This window comes from Falco cherrug, chromosome 10 (assembly GCF_023634085.1).
Source record: "Falco cherrug isolate bFalChe1 chromosome 10, bFalChe1.pri, whole genome shotgun sequence".
Taxonomy (NCBI): domain Eukaryota; kingdom Metazoa; phylum Chordata; class Aves; order Falconiformes; family Falconidae; genus Falco; species Falco cherrug.
The window spans coordinates 38,011,290-38,032,936 of record NC_073706.1 but is presented as its reverse complement, the minus strand read 5'-3'; the positions used below and the strand labels follow the sequence as shown (position 1 = coordinate 38,032,936).

Below are 21,647 nucleotides of genomic sequence, written 5' to 3'. Positions count from 1 at the left end.
GTCCATGCAGGTGAAAGACCCCTTAATAAGGTTTTTCCAGTTTTGATCAGATCCTCACCTGTTGTATTTAATTTTAAAATTCTGCAAATATGACGATTAAATGTCATTTTAAAAATTACACCAACAACAACAACTCCCCAGAATTATTCAGCCTGAGAGGGTTTCATTTCAAGCTGCTGGACAAAGCCCAGTTGTCACCTGAAAAGTGGCACAACTAGACATGGCTCTAGATGATTCAGTGATTAACGATTTACCTTCCAATAGATTTTCGTTTCCTTAAACAAAGGTAATAAACCCCCACCCTTATCCTAGTCAATGAAGTTGAACTCGCATTCCACTTTCATTTAACCAGTGAATGTGAACGACGCTGTTACAACCCCAACACCACACATCGCAGCTCCAATCCGCTTCGCTGCACGGCAGCTTCAGCTCGGCAAATGGTTCCTGTTCAGCTGCCACCGGCACCATCCCAACCCAGAACTAAAGCTTCATAGAACTACAAATAACGGCATCTGTCAGGCTGCGGCCCCCCGCGCCCCTCCCAGGCTCCAGGCGGCCGGACACGCTCCCACCGCTGCCGGCCCGGGACAAAGCCGCAAGCTGGCGCCTGCCCGTGCGGAGAGAAGCGGGGATGGGGAGCCGGCCCCTGCCGAGGGCCCGCGCCGAGGCCGAAGGAGACGCGGGGCCCGCGCCCTGTCCCGGGCGCACACCAGGCGCCCAGGGGCCCACGCGCCGCTCCCCCCGCCCAGCCCCGGCCGAGGACGGGCCGACCGACGGGCCGCGGTAGGCGGAGGGCGGAGACGGCTCGCAGCCGCCGGGCTGGGCCGGTAGGGAGTGGAAGGGGCTCTCCGCGCCCCGGCTGCGCCGTTACCTTGGCAAGCATTTTCTTGAGCTGGCTCTCGGAGACTGCCATGGCGGCCGGCCCCTCCTGCGCCCAGCTGCCGCTCCCGGTGCCGCCGCCGCCACACACCGGCCCGGCCCAGGCCGCCGCTCCCCACCCCTACATAAAAACAGGAAGCGGCCGCACGCGCCCACTTCCGGCAGCGACGGCCGCTTCCGCCCGGCGGTGACACCGCTTCCGGGAGGTGAGCTGCGTGTGTCACGTGCCGCAGGACGAGGCGGGCGGCGGGGGCTGCCGGGGCGCGGTGCGGGGGGCAGGGCTGTCGCCGGGGGCCCGCTTGGTCCCGGCCGCCCTCCCCTGCCCGTAGGCGTCCCTCGGAGCCGCCGCGCTGCAGCAGCGCGCTGTGTATCAAAAATACTGCAGAGACCGTCCCAGAAATCCTTTGCAGTGCCGTGTATTGTTCGGTATTTCTGGGAAATGGTGTTCCGGGAGAACGTGCAGTGCCTCTCCCCACCACACCGATCGATCTGCGACCCCGTCTGATTCCTTTTCAAGGGATACAACACAAACGCGAGGGTGGCAAGCCGAGATGAGAAGCATCACTCTAAAAAACAAGTCCCTGGAAGAGCTGCAACTTTTTATGCTTAAAATTACTAATAAACAACCCCAAATAAACAAAACACCTCAACTGTTCACGGGAGAATAAATGCTCAATAGATTAAACACCTTGAAGAACAATGTAAAGCCGTAATTATATGCTGTAAGGGGGGGGGGGAACAAACCCCAAAGTCGAACCATTGTGTTGTTTTTTTTTTTTTAATACAGCAGCAAAGCAGGTCACCTGCAGCCATTGCTAATTTTGCCCTATTACTGATCACCACAAAGAAGGAAATATGAGCACTCCATGAAAAAAAAAAATTAAATTGCTGAATTTTCTTTCTATTTTTATCTTAATTCTAAGATAAACTCAGAATTCCTTGTGAGTCTGCCTCTGTGAGATATATCCAGAAGTCACAAAGGAACAGATCTTTTGCTCTGACAGAGACTCAGCTTTTGCTTAGAAAGCTTTATCAATATTTACCCAATCACTCCTCAAAACATAAACATGGAATGTAATTTCTAAGCTGCAGCTGCACACAGCAGGAGTAGAGCCCCCATCTCCGTCTCCAATGTGATGCCAAGGTATAATCAGGATGAATATAATCTTCTACCTGTACAATGAATCAAGAGATTACAACCCTAAAACCTTCATCTTAAGAACAGCTGCTTTCTGATTTACCTAAAAACCCACACCCTGCTTTTTCATCACGTGCTAGGCCTCCTCTTGAGGGCTCCAGGTTCTGTTGCCTTCTGAACTAGCTGTATCAGGCTGAAGTAAAGCTTACCGACATCAGCTGGCTTTGGATCAAGGCCTGAACTTGCAGATATTTCTGCATTACTTAACTGTTACATTTTGTTCTTTATTTGAAACCCACCTCCTGCTCCTCCCTTTCAGGAAGGGCACCTGTTCAATACTGCACAGGGTAAGACGTGTGTACTGAGAACTGCAGATGCTTTAGCACTCTGAACATCCTTATGAATAAGAGCAAACAAGTCATGACCAGAAAGTCTCAGACATCATTAAACATACAACAGAAATTAATCTCCAGTACTCAGGTTTGAAGGATATGGCTAATACCGTGCTTTTCACTTTTTTCCCCCCTTAGTAATAAGCAGGAGTTCACTGATGTAAGAGCACCTACGGCAGGCACAAAAGATCAAGCTATCAAAACTCCAACCCCCAGTGCCCTGAAGAGCTGGAGTGTGACCACACTCTAGACAAGCCCCTGATGTAACACTTAAAAACCAGGAGGAAGAGTTCTAGCAGGCTCTGCACACTGGAGTTTCTACAGAGCTGGGTAAGATGCTCTCCTAGACTGTGTCCTAAGCAGGTGCAAAAAGCTAAGAATAACCCAAGAATCAGGCTATAAGTGGCAACAAAAAGCCAGAGGCAAAAGTCATCTGAATTTACATAAAACATTCTTGCACATTACCCTCCTCATTTTGGCCATTGGAAGTGCATCTCTCAAATAAGAAAGTACTGTGTAGTGCAGTATTAAGTAATTTAGACCAAAACCAAGAAAGCACTTTTTGAAAGGAAAGTAAAACAACTTCTTGTTTTATATAGAAATCCAGATATACCAAGCAACCCTTTCTGCCCAGCAAATCTCCAACTTGTGAGCAGACACTGGGGCTTCCCTTGTGGGTGCTTACAGTTTCAGTTGCTGCTGAAGGTCATGAATTAATCCCGCACTGCTTTGCAGTTTCTCTTGCACTAGTGGATCTTCTTCTAGTTTGACCATTTCAATCACTCCACTGGTTCCAAGAATACACGGTAGACTTAAGAATACTTCACTGTTTATATTGCAACATCCCTGAAAACACACAAAGGATGCTGTCAGTTACTTACTTCTGGCTCTGTCTGAAGCATGGAATTACACAAAATAACTTGATTATTTTAATTAACCAAGGATACTCCATCATATAGCATGTTTTGTATAGGTCAAATTCCAGTTATTTTAGATCCCGTGCAATGGGTTACTGTATAGAAACTGTACACTATTACTGTACAGGTAAAAAAAAAAAAAAAGTCTTGTGCCATGCCACTCAGAGGAGTTTCCCAATATAGATATATCAGACCTTTATAATGCAGGCAAAGTTTATACTACAAAGCACCGTAACACTGTTTAACCTGTTTCTTATGTAGAACAAGCAGGGACACTCAATAGTACACCATCATTAGTTCTTTTAGGACTGAACAAAAGAAATTTAAAAAATGCAGGCAAAGAGAACTATCTGGGGAATATTTTTCAAGTATTGATCCCACATTCATTCTGTGAGGGACTTGATTAAACATGTCACTATAATTCAAGTTTACACTGTAAATTTTTTTTATTTTTAGGATCTGTATGGGAAATTTTACATTCTCTAGTTACTCTGAAACTTAAGACTTGTCACACCTCTATATCTGCATTTAGTTCACAATCAATTAAAAACTTTATGTGAGAATATAACGATCAAATTAGGTATGTGTTTGTACTTGGTAGAATAAGCAGCCTCCTCAAATTCCCTGTACTGGGACATGCAAATCACCCTTCTGAAGCCTGTAAACATAAGCGACAAGTAAATGTACCTTCATGAGCTTTTTTCCTCATACAAAATGACTTAATGTTTTAATGAGGCCTCTTAGGATAAACTAAATGAAGTTCAGTCTACAATTTTAAGTTAAATGTAGCTTCATAATCTTTTCCTCAATGTAAAATATCAAGGACTAAGAAAGCTACTGTTTCAAAGCTGGTCAAATAAAATACTGGCAGAAAATGCATTTTATACTTTCATGAAAGATACCAAACTCTTTTGGCCCCTGGGGAAAAGAAAAAAAAAAAATCTACATTAAATACTGAGCACTTGGAAACTGCAACATGCGCATTTCCCTTCATTTGCAAACTCCAGCTCTTCTGGGGGAGCTGGTCAGTAACCTTGAACATATTTTCCCTCTGGACTCTTGTACTTTTGTGAGAATAATCCACTTTTAATATTGGTTTCAGATTAAGACAGTAATTGATTTTTGCTTATTTCTGGACCAGAATTGAAAGCTGTTATTGGAAGAAAGTAATGGAAGTAGTGCTACTTCAGAACAGTTGCTTTAAGTGAGATGTCTGTGCTGCTAAAATTAATTGTCATATCCAGTATGAATAATATAATTCCAGTGCCAACCAAAAGATAATATAAAACATTTACCTTTGCCAGAGTGGATACTGAATGAACCTTTCTTTTATCTTTCAGTATACTGTCCGTCAAATCAGCCACTGAGAGCCCAACAGACCAAGACCTCTGGCCTTTTCCCTTCAGAACTTCCATAGCTCTGTATAAACCAGAAAAAGGAGAAAAATGTTAAGGTTTAGAGTTTAATTATTCACGTTTTAGTTTATATGTAAAACCCAGAAAACAAATTAAGTGTATCGTATCAGGTAAACTGTGCTAGAAAAACATTCTGTTTCAGAAAACAACAGAAGGGAATTAAGAATTGCTGTAAAGAATTTATTTCTGTACATTTTACCCACACCAATAACAATTCTATTTTCTGTCAAGAGGTGTAACTGATATGTGGCTAATGAAATGAGGTAAACGGATCCAAACTTGTACTGTGCTTTGAAGTAAACTGCTTCTACACAAGCTCTGCAAAGTGTGCCAGAAGACTTGTCTTTTTTTTTTTTTTTTTTAAACCACACAATCAAACTGAGAACTAGTGTATATTCTGCAAAGCTTTTCTTGCCCTTGTATCATCACAGGCACAACATTATTAAGAATTTCAGAGAAACAGTCAGAATATAAACATATATAAAAGTGAATGACTCCCAGACCTATAAACTCTATGTGTGAACATTTTAGAGCAAACTTCCTCTTCATAAAGAGCTGAGGGAAGAAACTCTGCAAACATCAAGTGCTCAAACATGAAGAAAAAAAAAAATTAAGATTATAATGCTGTTACCTGCTAGCCACCTTTTCTCTTGAGTTACGAGCAGCCACTGCTTCCATTTGATTTGCAACTAAATTACAACTGGTCCACAATGGTACTAAATAGAAACAATCAATGTTTAAATGCACATCTAAACAGCGACTAAAACAGGTATCAGGTAAGGCAAAGAGAAGAAAAAAATTTTAATAATAAAAAACTCTCAAGCTTCCCAAACTTTCCTTCCCCCACAACCACCTAACATAATTGACGACCTTCAAAGTTTCCCTGCACTGCTGAAATAAACTCTGCACCTGGCCAGAGAGACTTGCTGAAAAATGAAGTAATATGTAGGAACTCTTACATTACCAGTAATCTACCACATGTTATACCACATTTCTCTCCTCCTTCAATATCTTTAACCTATATTGTTATACTAAATAAAAAGCACTTGAGGTTGTACTTTATACATATATATATATATATATTTATTTTTACTGTGACAAATGTTGATTTCTTTTGCTACTACTCCAGGTCTACAGTCCTGGACACACAGCAAATTTTCATAATAACAGTTCTAAATAATACAATCTACCACCCTACTTATGACTACCTTATCTTCATTACTTTTCTCAATTATTCTTTCATAACTGAATTACTTAAGCACTACAAGGTCGTTACATACTCAGTTGTAATGAAGTATTGCTTTACCTTTGTCTTCCCCTTGTTCACCAATAATCCAAGCATCTTTTGCCAGCACCTGAGCTTTCAAAAGATTTGCCAGTATATACTGAAACCTCTCAGTATCTAGGTTGGCACCTACTCCAATAACTCTGCTTTTCGGAAACGCGCTCAGCTTCCATGACACATATGTCATTACTTCAACTGTGTGTGAAAGAGAAGTATGTGAACTCAAAATTCAATACAACTGCAAACCACGAATCACAACTACACAACACTCAGGACCAAGTGGTTTACTGTAGAAAAGGTATAAGCATGTAAGAACCTACCAGTAGTTTATCTCAACCTAAAACACCAAGTCAGGTGGGGACCAGGTGAAGAACATTCATAGCTCAAGTAAAGTTTTAAGAAAAGTCAAGTGAAACTTTAGAATGCGTCATCATGCTTCCCTCTACCAAAAATCTCACGTGCTTCTAAATTTAATTCAGCCAGTATTTAATTTCTTTCAATTTGGCAAGCACTCTCTTCTCCATCTCGACAGCTCTGAATGATAGGAAGGGTAAAAGGTGCTTGAGAAATAGGGAAAGGCTGTCTTCAGTGTGTCTACAAGACAGAGAGGCTCAACCTTACTTCCTTCCCCTCTAAGTAGTGTTTTTACTTTGTCTTAGTTCACAGTATCACTGACCCAACAGATTTAAACTTTCCACCAAAACGCAGCTACAATATTTAATATGAACACTATTGTCCCTGTTCTGCTTCCTCCCAGCTTCTTGTGCACCTCATGGTTAGCACAGCACAGAAAACTGGGAAGCTCTTGATTTAGAGTAAGCACCACATAGCAACCCAAACATCACTGTGTTGTCAACATTATTCTCGTACTAAATCCAAAAGCACAGCACTGTACCTGCTACTACAAAGAAAATTAACTCTATCCCAGCCAAAACCAGGACAATATCCACCCCCTATTCTATACCACTTACATCACGTCTAGGTCTCACACTTCCAATACATCCCAGTTAACCACCATCACCTTTCCTGTATTTTGATACATACACACAGATATGATTCCCATAGTCTGTGGGCCATCCCTGTAAAAGTCTGTTGAGTTCATTTAGTCCATGACTTTGGGCTCCATCTGTCATAACAATCTTCCAGGGCAGGAAAGATGGTGTTGGATTGTTGTATGCTGAAGCCAGTTCTGATTCCACCACTGCTGCATTTGTCCTGTTTCACTGAAGTTCATTCTTCATTAATCTGGGTGATTTTTACTGTAATACCCTTGATACGGCATATAGCCACCACAGTAGTAGCGACATGCAATTAACATCATACAGCGTAACTCACTGGCTATTCTCACCCAGAATCAAATCCCCCTGAGATACACATCAGACTTCCCCACACGCCCACACTACCCACCATGTGCACCCAGGTCCTTGAGCAAAAGCAGTCTCACAGATGGGTTCACCTTTGCCTGAAGCAGGAATAACCCAAACTGTCTTCCCCAGCGTATTTTTATGTGCACTGCAGGGACTTTATCCCCTTCCACAGCATGTATGTTGGGCAGGGCCAGCCCAGCTGGCACATCCTCTAGCGCTGAATAACCAGGTGGCTTTTGCTAAATGTGCATCCCAATGTTTGAAGGTCCCACCACCCACCGCTCTCAGTGTAGTCTTTAACAGTCCGTCATATCATTCAGCTTCCCCAGAGGCTGCTGCGTGATAGGGGATGCGATACACCCACTCAGTGCCATGGTCGTTGGCCCAAGTGTCTATGAGGTTGATTTCAGAAATAAGTCCCATTATCTGACTCGGTTGTTCCTGGGGTACCATGTCACTGTAAGACTTGTTTTTCCAAGGACAGTGTTCCAGGCAGTAGCATGGGGCACAGGATATATTCCCAGCCATGGCGATTGTTTCCACCGTTGTAAGCACATGGCGCTTGCCTTGGCGGGTTTGTGGGAGGGCGATAAAACCAACCTGCCAGCCCTCCCCATGTTTGTATTTCCCCAGTACCAGAGGGGCTTTAACCGCTTGGCTTGCCTGACTGCAGCACGTTTCACATTCACGAATAACCTGTGTGATAGTGTCCACGGTCAAGTCCACCCCTCAGTCACAAGCCCATCTATACATTGCATCTCTTCCTTGATGGCCTGAGGTGTCACGGGCCTATCGCCCTATAAATAACTCGCCCCATGTTGCCAGTCCAGATCCACCTGAGCCACTTCAGTCTTGCAGCCTGATCCACCTGATGGTTGTTTAGATGTTCTTCAGTGGCCCAGCTCTTGGGTACGTGAGCATCTACATGACGCACCTTCACAACCAGGTTCTCCACATGGGGAGCAGCATCTTGCCACAATGCGGCAGCCCAGATGGGTTTACCTCTGTGCTGCTAACTACTCTGTTTCCATTGCTGTAGCCACCCCCACAGGGCATTTGCCACCATCCCTGAGTCAGGATAGAGATACAGTATTGGCCGTTTTTCTCGTTCAGCAACATCTAAAGCCATCTGGATAGCTCTCACCTCTGCAGACTGATTCCGTTCACTTTGGCCTTCAGCAGTTTCTGTGACTTGTCGTGTGGGACTTCACACAGCTGCCTTCCACCATGCTTCCCTACAATACGGCAGGGCCCACCAGTGGACAGGGCGTATGGCTTCTCCTGTTCTGGTAGCGCATTATATGGTGGGGCCTCTTCAGCACGGTTCGCCTCCTCCTCTGGTGACATCCCGAAATCTTTGCCTTCTGGCCAGCTCATGATCGCTTCCAACACTCCTGGACGACTGGGGTTTCCTATTGGAGCTCACTGTTACCGGCGTCACCCACCCGCTCACGTAGCATCAGCTGCATGATGTGTAGAGGGGACCCTCCCTTTGCACATCCAGCCCAGCACCGGCAGCTGGGGTGCCATGAGGAGCTGCGCTTCAGTGCCCATCACTTCCGAAACAGCTCAACCCCCGCCATAAGCTGCCAATATCTCCTTTTCAACCGGAGTATAGCAGGCCCCAGATCCTCCGTATCCCTGGCTCCAAAACCCTTGGGGTCGACCTCGAGTCTCCCCTGGTGCTTTCTACCAGAGGCTCCAGGTAGGGCCGCTCTCCCTGGCTGTGGTGTAGGGCGCACTCTTTACGTCTTGCCCTGCCCAGACTGGCCCAAGGGCTACTGCACAAACTATCTCCTGTCTGACTTGTTCAAAGGCTTGTCGCTGCTCAGGGCCCCCTTTGAAATCATTCTTCTTCCAGGTCACTCGATAGACAGGGCTCGCAATCAGACTGTACTTTGGAACGTGCATTCTCCAAAGCCCAACAACACCCGAGAGAGCTTGTGTTTGTTTCTTGCTGGCTGGTGGAGACACAGCTGTCATCTAGTTGACCACTTCCACTGGGATCTGATGGCACCAGTCTTGCCATTTTATTCCTAAAAAACCGGATTCTCCCGTGCAGGTCCCTTGACCTTACTTTGTTTTATGGCAAAACCAGCTTTCAGAAGGATGTGGAGTGTTTTCTCCCCTTTCTCACAAACTACTTCTGCTGTATTCCAGCGCAGCCTGGATCAGTCCATGGCAGATGGCAGGGCTGTGTCCCCACCCCTGGGGCAGTTGATTCCAGGTGTCCTGGATGCCCCCTCCAAGTGAAAAGGAGCCGCGGCCTGCACCCTGCTGCCAAAGGGATGGAGCAAATCACATCAGCGACACCAGCTGCGGCATACCCCGTGGCTGCCTTTGACTCCAGTTCGTACTGAAATTCCAGCATGTCCAGCACAGCGGCACGACTTCATTCAGGCCACGGTAGTCCACTGTTAGTCTCCACTCTCCATTAGACTTTCACACTGACCATATGAGGCTATTAATGGGTGAGGGTCCTGCTGATCACTTCTTGGCTCTCTAGTCAACAAATCAGCTTATGGATTGGAATTCAGGGAGTCTCAGGTGGTGTGATGTTGCCACCAGTGCACCATTATGGTAGCGATCACCACCTGTTACTCTTTGGCCTGCAGCAACCCCACAACAGAAGGGTCCTCTGAGAGACCCGGTGAGGCAGACAGCCGTTTCATTTCCTCCAGCTCCAAGGCAGCCATACCAAAAGCCCACCGGTACCCTTTTGGGTGCTTGAAATACCCTCTCCTGAGATAATCTGCGCCAAGGATGGATGGATGGAGCCTCTAGGCCAGTCACAATGGGGTGCTTTTGCCAGACATTCCCAGTTAGGCTCACTTCATCCCCCAGTACAGCTAGCTGTTGGGTTCCCCCTGGCACTCCAGAAATACAGATGGGTTCTGCCCCCTCGCAGCCTGATGGCATTGGGGTGCCCTGTGCACTGTATCCATCAGAGCCTTACGCTCTGGTGGGTCTGACATACTGAATCCACAGCATCCAGTAAACCCAGTTGCTCCTCTCCTCCACCTGGCTGGAGGCAGGGCTGCTCTAGGCCTGGTTACAGGATTCCCCACTTACTTCTTGTAAAAACAGATAAGCACTTCTTTCTATAGGATCAGGAGTAAGATCAGCCCTTCCACTCTGCCTGGGGAACTGCCCACTGGAGCAGCAATCTTCCTGGAAGAACACTTGTTTGTGATCGTTCTTCCCTGCAGTTCATCTACCCGCGCCTCTAGGGTAGAGGCAGATTTTCCATCCCACTTCCTCATGTCCTCTCTGTGGTGCCACAGGTAAAACCACAAGGTACACCATCATGTACACCCTCTATATCCTCTCTTGAGCAAAAGAACACTTACTGTTAACAGCTGAGACACTAGCCTGTACAGGTGGGGAGTAGGACCTATCCTCTTTGTTGCTGGAACCCCTGGAACAGTTTTTCCCAATTTTCAGACAGTTCTTCCACAGTTGAGATGCAAGTCCATAGAGAGGAAGAGTTTCTTGTGTTCCTGGAGTCTGCGAGCCCCCTCATCCACTGCTGGTGCCTCTTCGGGTCACTACTGCCAATGAGCTGGCATCCGACAATGGTGTGTTCTGTACAAATTTCCACCACATGGGTCATATGCATTGGACTTTGGATCCATAGTGGACTGTGCATTTTTTGGGTCATAATAAATGATTTCTAGCACTGCTCATTCCCTCAGGTACTGGGTACCTTTCTCCACAGTGCTCCACTTGCCTGGGTGACATGTAACATCTTCCTTGAAGGGACACCTTTCTTTCATGCTTGACAGGAGTCTCCTCTGGAGGCTGAGGGCTTTGTCCCTTTTCCAATCATCTCATCAGTGCCTCCTTCCCTAGAAAGTGAACCCAGCTGCCTGGCTTTCCTACCCTCTTAATTCCAGGCTACCAGCCCTGTTAATCCAGCATCAGAGCACCCAAGATGACAGCTGAAATCTTTTCACACATCCTGCAGCTCACTCAGGAATAGGGATTGAGAACCTCTTGTTCTGCCTCTTCTTGTGATGTCCCTACTTTGTCCTCCTTTACTAGACGAGCTGTCTTTTGTGTCCATTTCTTCTTGTGTATAGGTGCGATTGACGCCAGCACGAGTTGGTCCTCTGGTCCAGCTGCATCACCCATCACCAGGGTCTGAATGGCTGTAGTGCCTGTCACTGGGGTGCGAGTAGCAATTAGTTGCCTAACTCTGAATAAAACCTGAACCATATTCATGGCTCCTAGCAACAGAATCATGCTGGTTTCAACATCCCAAGGATATTCAAAATTTTCAGCATTCTCAAACGCTATCATAATTAGCCTGGAGGAGAAGGGGGAGATGTGGAAAGAAGTCTGCTCCACAGATTGGCTCTCCAAGGAGAAACTGTAAAAGGTGTAATTATTAATGGTTTCCAATAGATGGCTCCTGAAGTACAGAGTGATGGTAATGCTGAGTACATATACCAGATTAGTTTCACAACCAGCAATTCTATCATATCATAAGCCAGTCTTACAAAGTAGAATGAAATGATAGCCTTAGCCCAGCCCCCAGAGATGACAAACACCACAACAGGGAACACATTATAGCAAATAAGGCATTTAATAACTCTAAGAACAACTGCAACAAACTCTGAGAGCAAATAAATCAACATTGTGACCAGCAACTATTAAAATAATATAATGAATGCTTATAACAGATCAGTTTTAATACACTCCAGTCAAATCTGTCATTATCTCAACGCTTTGGGACTCACATCGGGTGCCAAAAAGGACTGTCATGGTTTAACGCTAGCCAACCACTAAGTACCGCACAGCTGCTCGCTCACCTCCCCTCTCCCCCTGCCCCAGTAGGATGAGGAGAAGAATCAGGAAAAAGGTAAAGCCTGTGGGTTAAGAACAGTTTAGTAACTGAAATAAAATAAAATAGTAACAGTAACAAAAAGGGAAACAACAAAAAAAAAAAAGAGAGAAATAAAACCCAAGGAAAACAGTTGCTTACCCTGTCCCTGAGCAATGCCCAGCCAGTCTCTGCGCAGCAATCAGCCCCCCTAGCCAAGTTCCCCCAGTTTATATACTGAGCATGGTGTTCTATGGTATGGAATATCCCTCTGGCTAGTTCAGGTCAGCTGCCCTGGTTAGGTTCCTACCCGGCTTCTTATGCATCTTCTCAGAGCATGGGAAAATGAAGTCCTTGATTTGGGCTAAGCACTACTTAGCAATAACTAAAACTTCAGTGGTGTTATCAACATTATTCTCATCCTAAATCCAAGACACAGCACTATACCAGCTTTTAGGAGGAAAATCAAATCTATCCCAGCTGAAACCAGGACACCTCTACTATGTACATTAGTAGTCTGTGAGTCTGTTCATACGGCACACAGCACACTTGCATATATCTTCACTGCACAGGAGAAATGTACACATAAAACTCACAACTGACAAGACAACAGCCAATGGATGTTAATCTTGTAGATACACCCAGGTTGAAAATAAGTACAGAAACATACAGAAATACATACCTTTTATATAAAACAAAAGTATACTTTTTTCTTTTGTCTTGGTAACAGTAAAGAAAAAACTCTCAAAGACAGTGTCCTGCTCAAAGCTGGAAAGGAAAACATCTTTCAGAGTAGCAAGAGTTTATGACTAAGTGGGTATATTCAGCAGCAATGTATTTTTAAAACAGGCCTAAGAGAAAGCCAGCTGAGGGACAGAACATTAGGCAAAGTACCAGCATACCTGGATGAGAAGCAACAAGGAGAACAGTGTTCTGACTGTAGTGCGATATTGCTGGGATAATTCCTCTGAACAAATCCACGTTGCTTTGTATTACATCAAGGTAAGTCTGAGCATTACCCAGAGAATTAACTGTAAGTACCACAACTTTTGAATCAGCTGAAGCAGAAAAATCTAAAAACATAAAGAAAATACATTTTTAAAATGTACACCATTCTATTGAGTTTTGGATGCAAAACAAAGAGCCATCCAAAAGGCTGAATTGCAGCATCCAGCTTAGGGATTCTTTACCTCCTGTCTCCCTCTGTATCCCCCATGTGGAATTTGGGGCACTTCTACAGCACATGTAAAAGACGGCTCTCCCATAGAACTTTCCCATTTCATAGCTGGCAAACACAGAACGCAGACTGTAATTTGTCCAAGGTTAACAGAGCAAAGACCAGAAAACATCTAGACGGGGTTGACAGATAAGCATTTCCAAGTTTCCTTGGCAAGACAGAAATTTTAAAGAGGAGGAAAGACTTTTACTCCTTTATCCAAGGCTTCTTTTTGATCTCAATCTCAAATTTTGTCCTCAATCAAGGACGTGTAGACAACCATAAAGATTGTTCCAAAAGTCTATTTATTAAGTATGTATGTATTAAGTTAAGGATAATTTATTTATTAGCCCAAGAAAACAGACAACCACATTTGCTGCAGAAATTAGTATGTCAAAGCTGCCTTTGAGCAAGTAAATCTGAATATTTGAGTACCATAAAGATGATCAGCTTGGACACAGAAACAAGGTAATCTGACTGTCACACAATTCTGCGATGAGCTGAAGCCAAAGCAGAGGCCTAGTGCACTGACAAACTGGAAGCATACTATGTAGGATATAATTAATACCAACTTGCCCCAAATCTAGATATAACCATACTAAAATAACTGATGACAGCGTGTAAGCATTTTGTACTATTGTAACACTACTAGTAGCATAACAAGCAACAATATACAAGGTTTTTATACCACAGCTAAATGTAAATATATAGTAGGTAACTACTAAGGCACAAACAGAGATTTGTGGTACAGTTGCACAACCTGGGTTCAGGAAAAAACGTGTGCTGGCAATAAAACCTGCAAGATAAGATCAAAGGATATACAGCAGGCAATGTCAGGTGCAGAATAAGCAGATAATATTCTGGACCAGAACAAGTCTCTGTTTGCCTCCCACTTCACCTTGCAGAGGGCAAAATATTTTTTTGTTTTATGTTCAAACCGTGACACAGAAGCAAGGAAGAATGGCAAAGCTGCTCAATTCAGTTCAAGCTTCCCCTTTGGAAGGGCTTTCAAGCCACATCATCACAACCTCTGCGACTAAGATCAAAGACAGTAGCCGTCTTATGGCCTCACTCTGTTGAAGTGTACATTCACAGCTAATTGAGGACAACACTGTTAAAACCTAATTCTTTGAATATGCAGTGATAATGATTAATGAGCATCAATCCAGTAAAGAGGCACTTTGAAACCTACCTTTGTTTACCAGCCTTTTTAACACTGCTCTCACAGCTATCTCCAACTCCTTAACACACATATTTTTCCCCACCCCTACCCTCTCTCTAGCTATGGCACGGAAGTGCTAGCTTGGCTTCTCTGTATTTCTGCACAAGCCCAATTTCAGCCTTAGCCTCTTACCCTGGAAGTACAGACTCACACACCTCTACCTCTATATACAGAATGAAAAAAGCCTGAAATAAAAGTGATGCAAGCTTTTCTGAATGTTCCTTTCACAACTTTACCCTGAAAAGACAAAGAAAAGCAAGAAGCTATGAAAAGATTAACATCTTTTTAAAAAGATGGCCTATATGCCAGAGCCTCTGTATCTCTCCAGGTGCCCTGTTCTCATTAAAATGAGCACAAGCACACACAGTGCAGTACTCACTCCCATTCCAGAAACAACATCTAATACCTTTGCTGATCTCCACATTTGGCAGAGCAAAGATCTCCAAGTCCATGGTCCCTCCTTTTGCTGCACCTTCAGAAAGATCCAGAAGAACCACCCTGTCTGCAGCACCCTGTATGAATAAAAATAATGCACATCAACAATAAAACAAACCAAAACTTGTTCTTGTATGAGTGTGGGATAAAAACCAGTATTCCTCCAATTCCAGTGTTTGTTGTACTGCGTACCAAACAAAAATACTGGCCAAAATTACTGTCAAATCACAAGAAAAAGAATTTATCTTAGTGAGTTTAATGGGAAAATAAGGCATTATGAGACAAATAAAAAAAACCCTCACAAAATCTCTGGGCAGTTATAAACATTGCTGTTTCTGTTGTCCCCAAGTACACAGCCGTAATGAAGTTCAGATCATCAGACTATCCTTTTCCAGGGGACTAGGAGATCCCACTGTAAGAGGCTACCACTCAGGCAAGAATCCTTTAACCAAGGATTTTCAAAATAAGTGAACTCAATATTCAATCCTTTGTATTTATAAAGCTGACTGAGAAAACTAGGGCAGAAACTAACACTCCTCCGTGTGTCTGTAAGTTAACTGAAGAAGCAAGTGACACAGCTGTTAAAACTGCTGAGGTATTTCTACCCATCAGACACTAAGAACTAGATTGGAAGCCTCTCTACTAATCAGGCCTGTCTCCATTTATAGTAAGTATGTACCTTTGCTGCAACTGCTAGCACACACGCAATGCCAAGATCTCCAGCTCCAACAACAGTAATTTTGTTAAAACATCCTTCACTTTTGCCTCCACCAAATTCACTCTTTGATTTCATGTCAGTCACTCCTACAATTAAAAGAAAACCACAAACATAAGCGCTGGTCCACATTCTATCGATACAAGCACCGCTGCTGCATAAAGGATCACGGTTGTGCCAGACTTAAACCAGATTGCATAAACTTCTTCAAAACAACAGTCAAGCCTTGCCACAGAAGACTCATCACAAATTGCAAAGTGTAAAACAAGAAAAACAAATATTCCTCTCTGGATACTAAGCTGGAAATATGAGCATAACAATAGCAAGAAGCTAGACACTAAGACCGTACAAACAATACTCCCTTTGCTACTGTTACAGGTGTAACTATATACCATGGTCATAACTTTTTTTAAAAGACTTCATATTTTGAAAAGATGTGCAAGATGGAATTCAATTAAAATACAGTGACCTGAGGTTGTTTAGTCAGTGTTACTGGTAAGACAACTATTCTCATTCTGAGTATAACGCAGAGATTTGTAGCATCACTGCGTAGAATTGTGTATTGTGCGCGCCACACAGGTGTATGCTCACAAGAATGCATGTGTATACAATTACCAGAAGAAAGAGCAGAAAAGGTTTAAAGGGAAAGGTGTGCACAGTTGCCACAGATCACAGTGTGTGATTCCACTAAAGAAGAAAAGAGCAACCTGAAGAAAATGTGTCAGGATGAAAAAAACAACAGGACCGGAGCTGTAAAATAAGGAAAACATGAGAACTGTGAAATGTAGGAATTTTTCCCAAGACTTACAATGGGTGAGATAAAGCAATGAGGCAAAAATGCCAAATAGCATCTACTCCCAAAGGGTATAAAAGACAAGTCCGAAATCAGCTTGTCACCACCGAACAAGAACCTCCCAAGAGACATGACACAGGCTCAACAGCCAGCACTCCTTATCCTCAGCACTGCACACCAGCAACTGTAGTCAGGTGGATCTCAAGGCTTGCAACTGTGGATGTGAGAGCCAATGAGACCTGAGAGAATGACTGACTGTGACTGGGTAAAATCAACGCATTTATAATAAAATCACATTTCCCTCATATAAGATTTTACACTGAGTTTTGCTGCTGCAGTAATTTCCAAAAAATGAGTAGTACCAAGTCTACAGCATTTTCCAGTAGGCTTAAATACAAACATCCCAAATTAGCTGCTTACTCAAACAAAGAGAATTTGAGCTCTCTTGTTCAAAAAGAGGCACTTTTGAACAAAGAAATACAAAGAAAATACCAAACGCTGTGGACATGCAAACACAAAAAATTCAGATAACAAAACTGCGTAGGCATCTTTGTGATATCAAGTAATAATTAATAAAACTTATATAAGAACATAACATACAAATCCATGAAAACATCCACACCTTCAGTAACCTTTGCAATGTAGGACAGAAGTTCTGCCTGCCTGGCTGCATCGGAAGATGAAAGCGAATACAAAGGCAGCTCTTCCTCAAATTTTGTAACCATTTCCTTGATCAATCCAATGACAGTTGACTTAGGCTGAAATACAGCAATACAGAAGACAAAACAGTTGACTAGCTATTTCATATAGTGGTATCAGCTGTAAATTGCAACAGTTCATAAAGAACCGTAGCTATATAAAATTTAATGGAACTAACTATTGACACACTTAACACTTCCATAAACACTTAAGGGAAAGAAAAACATCATTTTTTGAGAAGATACTTTCCAAAGAGCAGTATGGATAAAAAGGAATTTAACAAAAAGGAATTATAAAATTCAAATTATCAGTGCAACTATTTTTTTAAGACATCTATGAACACAGGAAAGCCTCTGGTATAGCCACATCCAATGTTATAAATGGGATAAATCGTAGCTAAAGGAAAGATAATTCAGTCTTCTCAGATGAAATTAACTGTCCAGAGTTTCAGCAATTCAGTTGTCCTCTGGGCAAAACACACAGAGAAGTCAGCAGAAGTTCCCATGGGAACTTCTGTATTGATAATGTAAAATATATCCCATCTGTTTCAGAAAGCTAGTGTTCATGAAATCATTTTTACTGGCCTGGCAGCCATATTTAGGGAAGTTACTTAACACAGTGCATAAAATCATATAGCAGCAGCACTGGCTTTTGAATCTTTATGCTAACACTTCAGAGTTCTGCTGAGACAGACATACCCAAAAGACAGAAGCTTCCATTGAACTCTCTTGAGGGATACTCAGTTGGTCTAGTAGCATTATTATGATTATTCATAGCAACAAAGGAAAAAGTATCATGAGGCTAACATTGCTCTGTAAGAAAGTCAGCCCCTTTTTTCTTCAGCTTAAAATAATTTTCCTTACAATCACTTGTAACTTCCTTTACAATTGCTTCAGACTGTCTGAAAGCTGTAATTTCAAGACACATAACATTCTGGTTGTCTTCGCATAGTCACTACATATTTAACAAAAAAAAAATGCAGAAAATTAAGAGCTCTGAACCCTACCAATTCTTCTCCACTGATCTCTGTACAATACCGTGCATTATTCCCAAATACTTCCCTCCCCTGTCCGCCACTCCACCTCTTACATGGCTCCAGTTTTGCAGGTAAGGCAAATAAATCCTGCCGTGAGCATCAACATGCTTTCCCACTAAAATGCCCATGTTCACAGTTGGCTTTAAGAAGCAAATAGGAGGAGCAAAGGGATGAGAATCCAGAATCCACAGATGAATAGGTATGTTATAGGAATTACCTGTTCAACACAAAATGAAAGCCATTACCAGGTTCTGCATTGGAAAGAGGCACTAAAAAAAAGGCAGGTGTGCATGTGATTCACACTTCATAATCACATAGGAAAAAAAAAAAAAAAGCCCAACAGATCATTTTCCAGATTCACATCAGAAAGTACTTATGTTACTTAGGCTAGTTAATAAAAACAGATTTGCCTGGATCAACTTGAAGTGCTACTGATCATGTCTTCTATGATTTCTTCATACAAACCTTTGTTGTTCTGTTTCCCAGGGTGGGTACTCCATCAGCCAATGCATCCTCTTTTCCAGGCAAAGAAATCTCTTACAGCTACCCATTTCATTCCTACTTTAGGACTCAACATCTATTAAGGGCTTTTTACCTCAGACTTCAAAGGCTTTAAGTCAAAAATAAAAAATTACCTACTAGTTATTTCTGGACACTGCCTTTACAAGCACAGAGCTTGTAGAGTTCATGCAAGCTCTGTTAGAAGCGAAAAGCTTGCCTACGTAGTCTCAAACTACATGATCTTTTTAAATACTTAATTGACTTATCTAATGAATACCACCTTATTTCAGCATGTGTGTGCGCATGAAGGCACTTGTTTATGCAGTAGAAGTGGCTTCTGCCAATTCATTCAAAATTCTTTATGGCCACCTTTAAAGAAGCTGCACAGTACATTGTTAAGAGGCAGCACCCAGCACGCTTTACAATTAGATTCATCACCGGTAAGAAAATCTTATTTCATTTACTTTACCATATCTCACTGGAACAGTCCCAGTAAAATTCAGGAGGTCCTTCTGGGATCCATCCTTGAAGGCTGAAATTAAAAACATGATTTTATAAAAATAATAAATCCTTTTGAATCTGGCACGGCAATCCCATCCACAGCTACCAATATATAACACTAATTCTTTAGAAATCAAATACACTGCTCCTGAAACAACCAAGGCTAGAATGTTACAAAGGTCCCCACCTCCCCTCTGAGACAATTCCATAATGGAGTCTTAATGAAAACTGCTCTGGTACAACTAAGCACATGGTTAGTTGGGCAAACCCGTGTCCTGGGTAATTCTGGTGTCATAGGAACTTTCAGTCAGGCTAAGGGAATCCAGAAGTTACACTTGATAAGCTAAAGCCATCAAAATGTTTTCAATATGATCACAGGATATGGGAAAAATGCTATTACATACAAAAAATTTTAAACAATATCCATCTTCTGTAACTACTGACAAGTTAAGATGAAGTTTAGTGAATGAGTGGCTTAGGTTTTTATATGTATCTGTTCTTGGAAGAGCTTTCAAAAATAGTCACATGACATGAGAAACTTACTGCAAGCCAAAATAAAGATAGGAACACAACTGAAAGATGTTCACACTATTTAGATTCTATTACACACTGCCTGAATTTATCGCAAGTAAGAATCCCCAAAATCAGTTCAAAGTAACTGCATCACTTCTTACTGTATGTGTTCATGGAGAACGTGAAGTTTGGATAGCTCTTGTTAACATTCTTTAGCTCTTCTATGGTCAGGTCTCTGAACTTATACTGGGAAAGGGGGAGAAAAGAAAATCAGAAAAAAAATGTTTCACTTTAAAGGTTTCTTCTTTCATTACCAGAGATAGGGTAAACTAACCCAGAGAAGGCAGAAACATAAGGCAGCAAAGGTAATAATTACTTGCAGTATTATAAACAGTTACAGTGTGAAATAAATTCTCAAAAATTTTTATTTTTATAAAAAAAAGGCTTTAAAGGTATCACAGGTCTGCTGTTGCTACGTTAACACTCAAACTCTAAACATCACTCCTTATATAGCGTTTCTCCTCCTTTACAGCTGTGAGCAGAAGCTTAGTAAAATCCAGTCTCCTCTGTACAAAATAATCAAAAACATAAAAATATAAACCTCTTTAAAAAGTCATCTCATTACCGAGTTACTACTAAAAACTCAGATCCACCTGCACACATTTCAGATGAGTTTCATAAGATGTTGATTTCCACAAACATATTTAATGTGTAAGTAATTACCCTCTGGGAAATTTCTTCCATGTTTAAGCTGTCCTTGAGAGCTGAGCAAATCCAAACAAAATAACGCCTCCCTCCTTCCCGCCTGCGGAAAACCTACTGGCAGGCCAACAGAGGGACTGACACTTGGAACGGGACCGTCAGCACGGACGGACCGGGCCGCGCCCGGCCAGCCGCACGCGATCTGCACCCCCGCACCCGACAGCCGTAACGAGCATCCTCCGCGTCCGGGGCTACCGCACCGCTCCTCGGCCCAGCGGGGCCAGCGGCGGCTGCGGGGGCGGCGCGGGCACGTTCCGCGTGGGGCGGGACACGCAGACAGCAGGAAAAGAGCGCCCTTCGGCCGGAGCGGGGCTCGCAGCGGCCTGCCAAGGCAGGCAGTGAGAAGAAAATTAAAAAACCCAAAGGTGCCCGAACGAGGCAGACGTACACAACGCGGCGCGCGCTCCGGCGCAGCGGGCTGTGCCCCGGGGGGACCCAGCTGCCCGGCTCCCCGCCGCCCCTGCTGCGCGCTTCGTCCCTGCCGGCTGGCCCAGCGGCGGCCGGGACGAATGCCCCCCCTCCCCACGCACACCGCCCCCGTGCGGGAACGGACCCGCCCCAGGGCTGCGACACCGCCCCGTGCGAACGCGCCGCGCGGCCCCGCACACCGGCCAGCGGCTTCCGCGCGCGGGGACGGCCGGACTAAGGCCGGCGCGCGCTGCCGGGAAGCCGGGCGGTCGCCGCTCAGCCCTCCCCCCGCACCGCTTTTCGACACGCGGCAGCCTTCCCCAGCCGAGCACTGCGTCTCTCACGGCCGCCGGCCCGGGCCACTCGCGGCGAGCCGCCCCGCTCCCGCCGCCCCGTCCGAGCAGCCGGTGCCGCCCGCAGCCGCCGCGGCCGGGCCCCGCGCACCTTGCCCAGCTGCTTCCTCAGCGTTTCCTCCGAGAACGCCATGGCGGCGAGGCGAGGCGGGGCCGCGTGGGGGCTGCTGGGAGTCCGCCCCGCCGCCTCAGCTACGGGGTAGCGCGCCGGGGGCTCGGGGGGTTCTGCCGCTGGGCGAGCGGTGTCGCACCTGACCCGCGGCTTCCCGGGGTTA

The 21,647-nt window shown here is 44.2% G+C and overlaps 2 protein-coding genes across 7 annotated transcripts in view; both read right to left on the bottom strand.

Annotated features, from left to right (window-relative positions):
- TSG101 (tumor susceptibility 101) overlaps positions 1 to 1,044 on the bottom strand; it is a 22,669-nt gene extending 21,625 nt beyond the window's left edge. For both annotated transcript variants that reach the window (XM_055722713.1, XM_055722714.1), the window contains exon 1: positions 872 to 1,044. In XM_055722713.1, the coding sequence (XP_055578688.1) occupies positions 872 to 913 (42 nt within the window). In that variant the 5' untranslated portion in view covers positions 914 to 1,044. The remainder of the gene's footprint in view (positions 1 to 871) is intronic.
- UEVLD (UEV and lactate/malate dehyrogenase domains) overlaps positions 1 to 21,647 on the bottom strand; it is a 26,531-nt gene extending 4,884 nt beyond the window's left edge. The window contains exons 1-14 of one of the 5 annotated variants that reach the window (XM_055722711.1): positions 21,464 to 21,521; positions 20,359 to 20,415; positions 20,011 to 20,095; positions 19,305 to 19,367; positions 18,388 to 18,551; positions 17,222 to 17,357; positions 15,771 to 15,895; positions 15,063 to 15,168; positions 13,121 to 13,291; positions 6,048 to 6,221; positions 5,373 to 5,457; positions 4,622 to 4,745; positions 3,095 to 3,255; positions 1,888 to 2,052 (exon numbers count right to left, since the gene is read on the bottom strand). In XM_055722711.1, the coding sequence (XP_055578686.1) occupies positions 2,049 to 2,052; positions 3,095 to 3,255; positions 4,622 to 4,745; positions 5,373 to 5,457; positions 6,048 to 6,221; positions 13,121 to 13,291; positions 15,063 to 15,168; positions 15,771 to 15,895; positions 17,222 to 17,357; positions 18,388 to 18,551; positions 19,305 to 19,367; positions 20,011 to 20,095; positions 20,359 to 20,415; positions 21,464 to 21,505 (1,497 nt within the window). In that variant the 5' untranslated portion in view covers positions 21,506 to 21,521 and the 3' untranslated portion in view covers positions 1,888 to 2,048. Of the gene's footprint in view, positions 1 to 1,887; positions 2,053 to 2,968; positions 3,256 to 4,621; positions 4,746 to 5,372; positions 5,458 to 6,047; positions 6,222 to 13,120; positions 13,292 to 15,062; positions 15,169 to 15,770; positions 15,896 to 17,221; positions 17,358 to 18,387; positions 18,552 to 19,304; positions 19,368 to 20,010; positions 20,096 to 20,358; positions 20,564 to 21,463 lie in introns of those variants that run through there. The other 4 variants (XR_008734222.1, XR_008734220.1, XR_008734221.1 and 1 more) reach the window with 4 other exon arrangements.